Raw genomic sequence first — 13,591 nt, 5'->3', positions numbered from 1 at the left:
TAAGAGGCATCCAGGGCCAAGGTCTCTTTGAGTGAGATTACAAAGTGTGTATATAAGGTCAATTAATCTTTCAACTGCTTTCACTAACAGATTTCTTGGGGTGACTTTGACTGGATGTGTCATGACTTCACGATCCCAACCCCGCCCCAGATCTAGATAACATCACGTGATTTGCTCTAAATCTCCGTATACCTCCAAAAGTCCTGCGAATTCAACATCAACATCGCTCGATACTGTCTTCAAGCGAGATCTCAGCATTTTTCATCCCTAAACTGGCTCTTTTTATGTTTGGAACACTCGAAAATACATACCTTGTTCTCCGACAAATAATGACTTACGGCTCTGAAGAATGGAATACGGTGAGCTATATCTAGCTCAGTGGACAGACGAAATTCAATTTGCATTTGGATGTTTCTGCCCCCAAAGCCTACAATTGGCAATCATTGGCTGCCTTACGGATCAAAACTCCATCCAAGTAACAAGTCATTCTAATCACCTCTTCTAGTTCCCCAACCCATCCAATATACTGATCGGGACGAACAACCACCATGGCACCCCGCATTCGGTCCACTCCCCATCGTTCATAACCCTTTCCATCGCAATCCCTGTTCCACGGACAGGCATCATCACACCAAATTTTATCATAATTCCAGCCCCGTACCGGATCGAATGGACGTAAGGTGTCTGGGAAATCGAAGTACTCCACTTCAGTCCACGGCGCGCTGTGGATCGCCATCACATCGATTGCGCATTCGAAACGTCCTGCAATGGGAACATAGCGATGAAGTACCGCTCCATTCTGATCATTGCTTCCTGAGAGACGTTGTGTCAAAGTCAAAAGGCGATTTTTCTGCGTTGCTGTTCGCATATCACCAGCCAAAATCACCACTCGGAATCGTCCATCGCTCTCCAGAAGCCTGGTTGTCCATCTGAGGTTACCATCCGCTTGCATACGCAGCTTGACCGGAGGAAAACGCTCTCCAGGAATCAGATTCCGAGCCGCAGGTGGATCTTCGTCATCTTCAAACTTCCATACGAGCTCGCTAGCACCATAGAATGACTTTCGCCCATCCGCAAAATCTTCAAACAATTCAACGACTTTGATCATGTTCTGGGTTTTGCCTTCCCCCTCACCTTCGGTGAATAGACCGGACCAATGTCGATCAAAGTCGAGCAGCATTTCGGCTAGACAGTGTCTCTCTGCATCATAGGTAGCCAAAATCGATGGCTGGGCAACGCCACTCGCCACCAAGGCCACCTTCCAGCCGATATTGAAGCCATCTTGCATACTCATATTCATTCCCAGGCCCACCTTGGGCGAATGCGTGTGTACCGCATCTCCAGCAAGGAATACCCTGTTTCCTTTCGAAAATGTTGGTGCAATCCGTTGTCCAATCTGATATACAGTCCACCAGTCACAGATCTGGAAATCGAAAGTATATGGAGCGAAAATCACTTGAACTCGTCCCTTGATCATCTCCAGCGTAATCCTTGAGCGGTCGAAACGGCCATCACCAGGAGCGGTCGATTCGATCGTCTGTACAGGGACATATAAACGGACCATGCTTCGTTCTCGTGGAATGAAGAGGATGGTGCCGGTCGCATGGGTGACGGTACCCAAACGACGGATATCAGCTATGTTATCCAAGTTAGTCAGACTATGTTGAGCTGCCCACAACCACAATGAGGCTGTGATACTTACGAAAATCGCTGATGGGAACCACATCGATCACACCCCTGGCATAGGACATATCAGTCGAAGCCTCGAAAGAAGCCCATGTCCTGCGCTATTTTCTACTCACCAGATATGATCTGTAGTTGAACCTTCCAAGGGGATGTTCACTTGTTTCCTCGTCCAGCTATGTGCCCCGTCACAGCCAATAAGGTACTTGGCCTTGACGATCTCTGTTTTAGTCTGCTTGGCTTTACTCTTTGTAATTAACTCGTTCCAGTCGTCTGGTAGTAGACTGCCTCGAGACACTCCAATGGTCGCTGCGCTATGGTTGGTCTCATTGATACGGAGGCCCGGGGGATTTGCTTCTTCATCACTCAACGTCCGGAGCTTAACGGTGATTGGATAGCCATTTGGATCCTCTTCCATATCATCATCGTACTCAAAAGTCTCTGCAATCACGCCTCGCTCAACTTGAAGGTCGGAATGCTGCTGTATACTGTCTAGCAGGAACCTCTCAATACGGCCTTGATTCAGTAGCATATTGCGAAACGGCGACTCGCTGGCTTTGGAGCTACAGTGTGGACCCTGCCGAATCAGGTTTCCTTTCCCATCAGGAACCTATTGCACTTGTCATCAGCTATTGCCCTACCAGTCTTCAAAAGGCTGCCAGACCCAAAAGTTAGCTTCAACAGCTATATGACCCTCCTGCTGAACACGATGTTGAAACCCTATGCTGTCAAAAAGCTCCAGAGTTCTCACGCGTAAACCATCAGCTTGACCCGTGAACACTTTAGTCCCCCGCTTGTCGACTATGCGCGCTTTAATGCCACAGCGGGCCAACCAGTATGCTGCCATCAGACCAGATGGCCCTGCTCCGATAATGAGCCTAGAAAAGCAAGTAAGATTTCTTGTCTGCAATACACAACTGGATCATCCTCTTACACATCTGTTTTTGATTCGACATTGTCGTTTGCTGTGTCCATGTTTCCTGTGATACTTCAACCTTGATGACAATTTGGCGAGAATTTGTTGGCATGCAATAGCAATGGCCGTGGATAGCTGGCTTTTTACATAAATTAGCTGGATTGCTATCTTCAATGGTGGTAGCCTGGGGCTGGAAGGAACCCTGATTGACGGGTAAAAGGCTCACGTCCATTCTTCATACGTGGCAAAGTCTGCAGGCTGACTCTCCTTACACTACCTCGCTGTGCTGCCTTCCCGGCAACCTTGGCGTATCTCCTGATTGGATTGTGGGGCTGGGACCTTCTTGAACCTGTGTAGCAATGGGTCGAACGGAGAGTGTAGATGCCTTCCGAAGCCGGCTTCGTGGCCCTGGGGATGATAATCGCGTAACGTGTGAATGATAGGAAGCTGCTCCGCCTCAGTCGGTGTGCGATGATAAAGATCGATTGATGCATCACATACGCTGCTCAGAACTTTTGCATGACAACGAGCTGGCCATATCAGCGCCTTCCCCCTCGCAATGTTTATTGGCTATGCTTGGGTATGTGTAACTTCCTAATTTGGGAAATATCCAGGCCATCCCGATGAATCTATGCACATTCATGGTCGAGGACTCCATATAGGCAAAGCCGAGAAAGTGACGCATCATTGTAACACTGCCCCATGCTGATAATTTGAATGGTCATTCTTTGACAGTCTAGACGCTGAGCAGATGCTGAGTCAAAGCTAACGGAGCCTGTGGAACAGCTTCGGCCGTTGAAACAATTATTTGACACGTGTGCGACTATGAATTCCATTTCTTACAGCGGACCCAGTCCGGGTCTAAGGAAAACAACCGATGGAGAAAATGCATCAACATCGCTAACATGGACCTTAGAGAGCTTGCCATGGTGTCAGCCCGAGGCATGAAGATTTAGTTGTGAGGAGAGTGGATATGAATATCAGCCTTTTTCTTGTAGAGATCTATTCTCTTCCCTCCTCAGTCTCGATATTTTTGTTGTACGGCCTAGGTTTATTTGATCTTCTTTCTTGCTGCAACAGCTGTAACCCGTCATTGGCGTTTTCCGGACTCAGCAACAAGACGGACTTCAGATTTTGCCTATCACAGTCACTACTCGATCATTTTCGGATGAACAATGAGTTGATATGGTGTTTGAATTCCCCCCTGCGGGAGCTCTCTCTAGTATAACAATGCAACCAGCGAAATACGAACGCGGTGTATTCAATCTGGTCCGCTTTTTCAGGAGCGAATTGCAAGCTTGTATATGGTCACATTACTTTCTTTGCACATCCAGTATAATATGTGATAGTAGTTGAGGAAAAGATAAACGGCTTTAACAAATGAATGAGGACATACCCCAGGAGTAACATATACACTGGCTTTTTTCAAAACTTTCTGGCGAAACACAATCTGCCACACCACCACTCTGGGCCCTTCGTAAAGCCTATCAATCGACTCCTCTCCCTTCGACAATTCGAATAACTCTAATTTTACCAGCTCTGCGAGCTAATTACGACCATGGTGGGCGGAAGAAGGGCCTCGAAAGATTCTTTATGGCCGCTCCCTTCCCCCTGAGGGGAGGGCGACCCTAATACTAGAGCCAACGCATTAGGACTACTAAAGACGACTAAGCAGTGGCTTACTGCTGCTAATTTAGGCAGACTACCGTTACCTAAGCGCTTATCCTTATTCCTGGTGGTAGTGATCTCCCTTTTTACTAGGATAAGAGACGACGAAGTGCTGCACGAGCTACAGCGTATCTATAAGCTTTTAGCTGACCTCGACTAGAAGCATCCCGATTTTATAAATTGATTGAATTACACTATCACTAGCGCCCGGTAGGGCCCCGCTAGTAGCTAACCCCTTCCTCCCCCTAGCCGATCGGACTCTAGAGTAGACCTCGACAGGAGTCGCGACTCTCCAGGTCCGGTCCGGTTCCAGAACCGCCAAGACCCGGTTCAGGTTCTGGGTTTTTAGAACCGCGATTCTACACTTGGGCTCTTGGAACCGACCCTGCAGGTTCTTGAAGACCCTGCAGGTTCCTCAAACACTGCAAACTAGGGAAGCCCCGTGACCTGCATATTTTATGCAGTTTTGGTCCGTATTTTCAAGTATTCGTCTTACATCTCTACACGGAAAGAAGAAATAGAATTGAAGCAGATTAGGCAGATTTTAACGCAATATAATAGCATGTAATTGGGGTTCTATCTTTTCTATAGCTTTTGATATTTATATAAATCTTTATCTCTTCGTATACGCTTCGGAACCCGCCTAGATGTACGCCTTTGGGTACAGCTATTCTGTGGAAGAGGTATCCTATCTTCTTTGTCTTCACTATTCCTGTCTTGTTGAATAAGCGGCGCCTGGGTACTAGGTAGAGCTGTTGCTGTTGGTTCGATTCTTGGTCTTTTACTAAGGACACTCTCATTAGCTACCTGATTCGGCTTAGATGTTGTATTAGTGTAGTCCTCTTCCTCCTCCTCCTCCTCCTTATTATCACTAATCAGATCGAATACCTCCTCCTTCTTTTTCTGAGCCTTATTCTCTTCCTTTCTAGTATAAATCTCTTGTATAGATAGATACTCATCAATAAAGGCCAGCTTCTCCGATTCAATATTAAAGCGAGTAGTACATATTATTATTATAAGATCCTGGATGGTTTTGGGCTTCAGAGATCCTCGGCGGTAGTGACAGATATCACGAGTAGAATTAAATAACCGCTTAACACTAGCACTAGATATAGGAGTAGAAAGGATATCTCTTGCGAGGCTTGCGAGAATAGGAAGTTTATTCTGATTATCCTTCTAGAATATACGCGGATTGATCAGACGAGTACCTATCGGTAAGGTTAGTATATAACAAGTACAAGAGAGAACGTCTACTTACTACTACCTAGGTAACGCCTAAGCTTATTATCAACGCTCGTCTGAGACTAGCTAGATTAGGTAGTTGATACTATCAACTCTAGGTTAGAGACCTGTGCTGCGGAGGGTACACTACTACGTATAGGTTAGGACTGTAAATAACGCTTCTTATATAGGATGAGGTACTTCTCGAGACTCTTACGGTATCGAGGAGCCTACTCTAGCTCCCACTCTGGCTTCTGAAAGAATTTAATCTTATTCTGAGGTGCTATAATAGTAGCAATCGGATAGAGATCATCGCTAATATCGTCTGTCGCTATGTAGTACTGCGAAAGCTTTTTCCTTGCAAATTTAAGTGCTCTAAGCATCACAGTCTTCTACTTAGCCTGCTTTCGCACTAGCTGTCCCTTTGACTTCTCTAGGTAAGCAAAGAGGGCATTATAGATGCTAAAGACGGTGTGGATAGTGATATCCCTGCTCTTTGAGACCTTATTGGTAAAGCTAAAGAACGGTTGGGTGATTGAAAGAAGATAGTCGACTTGGCGCTATTCCTCTTCGTTTAGTTGAAGATCTACCTAGTTATATACCCGGCAGAACTTATTGAACGTTGACTGTAGCCGTTTCGCTCGCCGGAGTATTAGAAAGGTTGAATTCTAGCGGGTTTTGATATCTTGTATCGGCACAAGCTTTGGCTCTTTGGTCTGGAGCTCTAAGAAATGCTCTCGGCGCTAGGGACTCTTGTTGATATGGATAGTAAGCTTTCGGATCTAGTGGATAGAAGACTATTAGTAAGGTTAGAAAGATAAGTAAGAGGTAACCGTACCTTATTTAGCGTGTAGATGATCTTATAATTCTCTCGGCGAGAGGATACAGTTCTACTAGTAAAATCCATCTCTTCCCGCTTATTCTTCGGATTAGCGTCCATCTAGCTAAGAAGCTCTTTCAGACTAAGCTGAATAACGTGTGCAATATATAGTATACGGATAACAGGTATATTGCTTAGTAGCTTAAGCCCCTGAATAGATCCCTTAAGGCTCTCTACTAGCGTTGAGTTATTAGACGCGTTATTAGTAGTAATAGTCAATACCCTATCCTTAACTCTATACTTCTGTAATAGTGGGAAGAGAACTGCGCTAAGATTTATACTAGTATACGAACTATGAACAGGTTCAAAGCCAAGCAGTATCTCGCGGTAGTTCCAGTCTTGGTCAATAAAATACCTAGTAACTGCTATAAAGGCCTAGCGGAAAGGTGAGGTCCAACAATCTAATACAATAGAGAGCTTCCTATCCTTAGGTAGCGTTTAAAGGAGACTCTGTTGCCGTTCTTTAACGATTATATATAGCCGACGACGGATAGTAATCGATGTAGGTAATTCGGGTATACTTGGGGCAAGACGGATTGTTTTAACTAAAGCGCGAAACTGGGGGTGTTTAACAAGCTAGAACGGTAGTTGTAAGCTTGAGAGGAAGATGAGAATCCTCTTAATCTAGGTATCGTTTGTAAAGGCAGACTTTTGGGGTGCGAGATATATCTAGTGTAAACCTAATATTATTATAAGTCGGATAAGTAGATATATTTGTTAACTTACCCTATTTTAGATAAGTCTTCGAATATCCTTTGACTGTGGTGTCTTTTTCCGATAATTAACACTCCCCTAGTAGTGTTTATTCATAGAAGACGTTCCTCGGTGACTATCTACGGGGTGTGAAAGGGTATAATCGTATGTTTTGTATATAACCCTCGGTTCCCTATTAGAAATAGCAGCAACTTAGTGAAAATGCTTCTAATATTCTACTGTTCGTGCTCTACGCTTATCCTCGAACAGATTGCGGTTGATACGGCTACTAAACTCGGTTTTCAACTACTATTCGATAAATTTATTGTTCACTATCTCCGTCTATAATACAAAGTTCTTCCTTCTTAGAGATCTAACGCGCTTAAGGATCTCTAGCGGAGATACTGATCGAGGGTGAGAAAAAATAATATCCGTGGTATAATCTGAAGTCTCGCTGTATAATATATTAGGGGGGAAGGATTAGACGCTATCGGATAGAAGGAAAGGTAGGTTATCTTGAGGTGTATCCTCGAAGATAGATAAGGGATACTGATCGGAGAACTAAGAGAGTTAACTCTGTGATATTATGAATAAGAGAACAGAGGTATAAGGGAGAGTAGATAGACAGAAGAGACTTATAGAAAGCCCTATAACTAGGAAAGGATTTATCAGAAAAGTTAGTATACCGCGGTCGTCGCTAGCTGTACGAACGCGTGGATATTTCAATATAGACTAGGTCTACTGCCGCTGCGCGTGATAATTGGCTATTAAAACCTACACCGCTAGGTTCTCTTAGGTTCTTCCCGGGTCGAACTAGGTAGAACCTGGCAGCCCCGGAGAACCTAGTAGCCTCTGGGGTTGTAGTATTTCTACAGAAATCAGCCGACCGAAGACTTTAGCAGATACTGCGGCTAAGTAGATTAGCTACTTTGGACGACAAAAATTGTTCATATTAGCAGGCCGATTTAAATTTAAAAAGCTGATGTTACTTCTGAGAGCTATCCTGTTCATTTGAGCATATTTTTAGCTTGTTCAATTGAGATTCTAGGCGTCTATATTATTTAAAGCGGTTCTACAGAGCTATATGAGGTAAAATATATATTTCCACTATCTTACACTACGATCTCTTTAGTATACTATCTCCCCACCCACAAAGACTAAAGTAAGATTAAATCTAAAGGTGAAGCCATATTTCTAGCCGAAATAACTGACATACGAGATCATTTCATATAATTTCATGTACTAGCAAGGTACAGTCGAAGACCAGTTGATGCCGAAACCAGAACAGGTGTAAATAACAGTAATAAAAAGGAATGAATCAGCAATTTATCTAGCCAAAATAGGAAATTTCTTGGCAAAATTATGCACTCCAGGTTCCTGCAGGTGCGAACTGGGAAGAGCCTGCAGGGTTGTTGGTCCGGTTCCAGTTCTACAAGTTGGAACCTGGGACCCGGATGGTCCGACTCCAGGTTCTGACCTGAGGAACCGGAACCGGACCATGTCGAGGCCTACTCTAGAGTCTAGATAGTTTATAGTTTTGTTTGAAGTGTGTTATGTCATGTGATAATTATGCAACCTAACATCCCGGAAGCGCCCAAAGCTAGCAGCTAGCCTGCAAGGCTTATCATTTTGGGTCGCTTAATTTATTTTCCGTGGCCTAGGAGACATCCGGGAAGTTAGAAGTTTGGCGTTGCTTCTGGTCCTTGTCGGGGCCCCATGGGGTTACATTTGATAAAGTAAACAAATGCGGGGAAAATTCAGGGTCCAGTGTATGGACAACAACATTACAGAGCATGCCTATCTCGGATTTCCCTGCATCCTTTCTCCATTTTGCCCCAGTACTAGCAATCTTGACAGTGGTGCGGAGACAAGATCTGCGCTGAAGAGCAGAAGAGCCGAATGATTGAAGGCGCTCCGCCCAACAGCCCAGGGAAGATAGCGCTTCTCTCCCTGCTCTATGTGATGACGACCATCGCAACGAGCGTCATGGCTACGGTACTGAAACTCCATACGTGCAGTCCAGCGGGTGTATTTCTTCCAACTCATGACTATCACGACCAGCTTCTTAAACACCCCCACAACCGTCACTATCCTCGCATCTGATCCCACTGCCCCAGACTTCTCAGCCTGTTAGCCTTCAGGATGGGATAGTATGAGTACAACGGATCTTTTACCTTTAGTCCAGACGTCTGTCCACAGCACTGGACGTATCAAGAAATGTCATCGACAAAGCACTACTCAGCTACGTACTGCTGTACTAGGTGTGTCTATAAGCCCGTTTATCTTATGCTGATTCGACAGTCACCTCGTCTGTTAGAGTTCTCTAACTAATGAGCCTCAGTGGTTTCGTATTTCGAGCACCGGGGTATGCTCTTCCTACGCCTGTGGTAAGCTAGCATATTCGCGCAAATTCAAATCCGGCGAGACCACTATCACCGAGGGGATGATCGTACATCGCGCATGGGACGTCTCGTGGCCCGCATCCGACACAGCGAGTATGTCCCCGTCGCTCCCATGACTCATAGCGGCACTAAACCCCTGTATTGTACCTTTGAGTGGGAGCGGGTAGCCTCTCGCTCCCGAACACGTTGCTCGTCACCGTATCTTGCATATGCGTCAGGAATGTATCGCAGCAAAACGGCCTCGCCAGGGCGACCGGTACTCATCAAACAAGACGAGGAAGACCTGAATAATCCGTAGCCAGAATTGTGAGGCATCCCGGCGTACTATAGGCCAGTGTGACACGCAAGGGATAATATACGAGCCATTTCTCTATCGCTTATGGCGGGTATACTCAGTATGTCACTGGGTTCCGTAAGAATTACCTGTTTAATAAGGCTGAGAATGAAGCGCATGAACGCTCTGTGTGTTCCGTCCCCACCCCAGCACGGCCGCCTTAAGCAATGGCAGCAGCTAAATTAAATCAATGAAAGTAGCAACGCCAATATGAACCTGAAGCCCTTTCCTCCTTAGTATAGAATTTGGTAAGGGCTTTGTCCAGTGTGGAGTACGACGAATAAGCGTGGAGGGTTCGATCATAAAAGAAATTCATGTATTCGTTAGGCCATTCCAATTAGCTAGGTCAGCTTTAATGAGTTTATCTCGATCATTCCGAGATATAATTATAGAGGATGAACATAGGAGATTTTGCTGGGTTCGGTCAGCAATATCAGTGAAGAGCAAATCCTGGAAAAATCACAATTGTAAGCATAATGTATTTATCGGCTATAAAGGTACGTCTTGTTTTGGGACGGGTTAGAGCCTACCCTACGTAAGGTACTTTAGAGGAGCCCAACAAAGCCCTCGACTAGTAATCGCACTTCTCGGGGTAATTATTTGTGGATTTTCCTGCCTTTGACTTCGATAAAAGTATCTCTCGAATCTAGGGGAGTTTAGCCCGGAGGGGCCAAGGATCCTGGTACTTTACTTTCCTAGCAGCCTTGTTATAATACGAAAGAATTTCATTCAAAGTATGCTTTTAGTGCATCAAATCCTTTGATTTATCTGAAATTATCTAGGCAGAGAACCAAGTCAGCGGATTGAGAAGAGAAAAACCTAGACTAGATTATTGCCATGGCGGTGCAAGTTTTGTTGAAGGCGAAGACGGATAATCGATTCCGTCATACTATCACTGTTATGTACTCTCGCATACTGATATGGATTCATTAATCGGCGAATTGAATCCTTTTTCACCTTATAACAAGATAGGTAACTCGTGGTTATTCAGAAATGCCATACAAGATACGTGCTTTATTGTTATGATATAGCATAAGTTGTCCACAATGTTGGTGCTTTACGCTACCAGACCATGGTATGCCGGTAATTCGCCACGCCTTTCGTCCTTGGTCTCCTAACCTACCTTACTGTGTAGCAATATCTCAGGACGATACTCGTGATTGACGTTCGCTATGGTATAACCACTGTACGGGCTATGTCCTGTCGAGAATAACTCACATTCGAACATAATATTCAAGCCCATGAAATTAATGGCGAGCAGTCTGTTCAACGGAGATCCATATACTGACAATACTAAGAAACCTTCGTCCTTTCTCTTAAGAATTCATTTTATCCTTGAGCCTCTTTGCCGCGCCCTGCTGTGCTTTCTCGAGGGCTCTTCCTTTCGCCTTCTCTTCATTCTTGAGCTCCTTTGCTGCCTTCTTCTGTGCCTTGTTGCGGGCTTTTCTTTTTGCTTTCGCTTCATCCTTCAGTTTCCTTGCAGCCTTCTTCTGTGCCTTGTTGCGGGCTTTTTTCTTTGCTTTCTCTTCATCCTTAATCCTTTTTGCGGCCTCCTGCTGTGCTTTCTCGATGGCTCTTCCTTTCGCCTTCTCTTCATTCTTGAGCTCCTTTGCTGCCTTCTTCTGTGCCTTGTTACGGGCTTTTCTTTTTGCTTTCACCTCATCCTTGAGTTTTTTTAAGGCCTCCTGGTGGGCCTTATCGAGTGCTTTTCTTTTTGCTTTTCGTTCATCTCTGACCCTCTTCGCTGTCTCCTGTTCAGTGTTGATATTTTCAGATGAGGTCACAGTTGAAGTAGACTCAGCTATTTCAAATATTCTTTTTTCTTCATTCATTGCAGTATCCCCTCCCGCTATTTTGTCGAAAAGCGAATATAATAAACAGAACAAAATGAGTATCGGTAAATTATTCTGAAGAAGCGAAAATAAAAACAGCACTAAAATATTAGACGCGGGTTTACTAAACCCAACCTAGACTATATCATAAGATATTATCCACAACGGACAATTAAACGTGCGAAATAACGAACCTTTCTGTTTTCAAGGTGCTTGAACTGCTCAGACGAACAGACGTGCGATTCACTGGAAGTCATTAAGCTTCTCAGTTCCGTTATATCGTTGCTGTGTCCTACTTGTCTCCATTTCCCCTTGCAGGGTCTCGATCCGAATCGTTTCACCCATTCCTCCCTTCTGTCATTTGGCCATAGCTCATAATAAAACTCTTCGTCTTCGCTTTTCTCCGTCATAGGATGTGTTATAATGATTTTTCGAACAGATTTATGATTGATTAAGCCCCGAACTATGGGCTCTTCGATGAGTTGGTAATAAGAAAGACCTGACGGATGAAATCGCTCTGGCGGTGGAGGCGAAAGCAGTGTAACCCTTTCACCCTGAGCTATACGCCAAGCAAATATAGCGGAAGCACCATGAACATATCTACTCCATTGCCGGTGATTCTTTTTCAGTTTTAAGCATTCTGGGTGTTTTTCATCCATGAGTGGCCCCATTGCTGTGGTCAATGTTTGAAGTCGATGCCTATCAGCCCATTCTTGGGCCTTTTCCCGAGGAATGCCACTCCAGAGGACTTGGCCATTCGGAAGCCAATTTTCTGATTCGAACTGTTTAATGATTTGAGCAGTTTCTTGCACGGATAGAAATCGCCCCACTACACCGACAAGAGCCGCTTGAGCTGACTGCTGGTTTGAAAGTAGTTGAGTAGGGTTTTCACAATCCATCCACCTGCTTAGAAAGGAAGGAGGAATAAAGAGAAGAGAAGACTTGTTCTTTTCTTGAATGGTTCAGGAAATATGTTGCTAGGAGCTAGGAGAGAGCGAAATACCACGGAATATATTTATGCTTAGAATGGACTCAGTGGGAAGGGTTACGTCGCGGCGTCGAGGCAAGAATCAGCGACGTCATGACTTTTCCGCTTTCTGTCCAAACCCTGGGTACAGTATTCACCTTTAGTGATAACTCTGGCTGTGATTATAGAGTCATTGAATCAAGCGGAGATATTACTCACTGCTACAGTACAGTAGTCAGTAGATCTTTCGAAGATGGTACTGTATATCCAGTAGAGGCAAAACTTTCTTAGGTAGATGATCACTAGGGACTGCTCAGAACTGACCGAAGTGAATCCAATCGATTTCTGTATTTCTCCGGCCGGAAACGGCTCTTCCCGATCTCAGTAGAGCTGTTTTGTCTTATTGATGACCTTGTGGGGGAGAATCTATATATTTAAACAATTAACCAAGGAGTGATGCTGAGCATGCTAGAGACCCTTTTCGGTTCTTTGAACTTTGTCGGGTAGTAAGAGCCCTAGAAAGGTCAGAAGACTAGAACGCAGGAGATATTCTGCCTTGACATACTAGCTGAGAGCGAAGGAACGACCAAAATCCAGACTGATCCGCGCTAAAGATAAAGACCTGCCCAGAATCTCGAATTCGTATGACTAAACAAAAGTCTGCCCCACAAAGCTGGCTAAACTCGTGTGACTTGTTCTCTAGACTCGTTTTGCGCCGGTCTCTTTTCTGTCGAAGAGAATTCTTCCCCTTCGATCCATGAGAGGTTTTGGCCATCACGCCGGCAAGGTCTGATTTTCGATCAAGTTCGTAACGGGGAGCAGCACAAGAGCGCAGGTTGAAAAGCAAATTAAGGTCCTCAACCAGTAGTAACCTGCAAATAATAACGCAGTCGAATATCTCTCATCGGATGAGGAGGCTGCAAGGCTGACTTGCATACCCAGCACTGACGGCGACAGTTCATCACCTATGGCTTGGTGGTGTCCATATACCGGTC

The 13,591-nt window shown here is 44.9% G+C and overlaps 2 protein-coding genes across 2 annotated transcripts; both read right to left on the bottom strand.

Moving 5' to 3' along the window:
* Positions 1–427: 427 nt before the first annotated feature.
* N7473_000098 (putative phenol 2-monooxygenase) lies at positions 428–2,658 on the bottom strand (the record flags this gene model as incomplete). Its single annotated transcript, XM_057146038.1, has 5 exons — positions 428–1,635; positions 1,703–1,782; positions 1,803–2,293; positions 2,435–2,561; positions 2,618–2,658. The coding sequence occupies 5 exons, from the start codon at positions 2,656–2,658 to the stop codon at positions 428–430; spliced, it is 1,947 nt and encodes a 648-aa protein (XP_057013924.1).
* An 8,455-nt stretch (positions 2,659–11,113) lies between these two features.
* On the bottom strand, positions 11,114–12,528 carry N7473_000097 (uncharacterized protein; the record flags this gene model as incomplete). Its single annotated transcript, XM_057146037.1, has 2 exons — positions 11,114–11,764; positions 11,824–12,528. 2 exons carry the CDS (start codon positions 12,526–12,528, stop codon positions 11,114–11,116), a joined length of 1,356 nt encoding a protein of 451 aa, XP_057013923.1.
* Between the last annotated feature and the right edge of the window lie 1,063 nt (positions 12,529–13,591).

This window comes from Penicillium subrubescens, assembly GCF_028828155.1.
Source record: "Penicillium subrubescens strain IBT 31985 chromosome Unknown utg000001l_segment0_segment0, whole genome shotgun sequence".
Lineage (NCBI taxonomy): Eukaryota > Fungi > Ascomycota > Eurotiomycetes > Eurotiales > Aspergillaceae > Penicillium > Penicillium subrubescens.
Note: the sequence above shows the minus strand (reverse complement) of the source record. Positions and strands in the feature narration are given on the sequence as shown.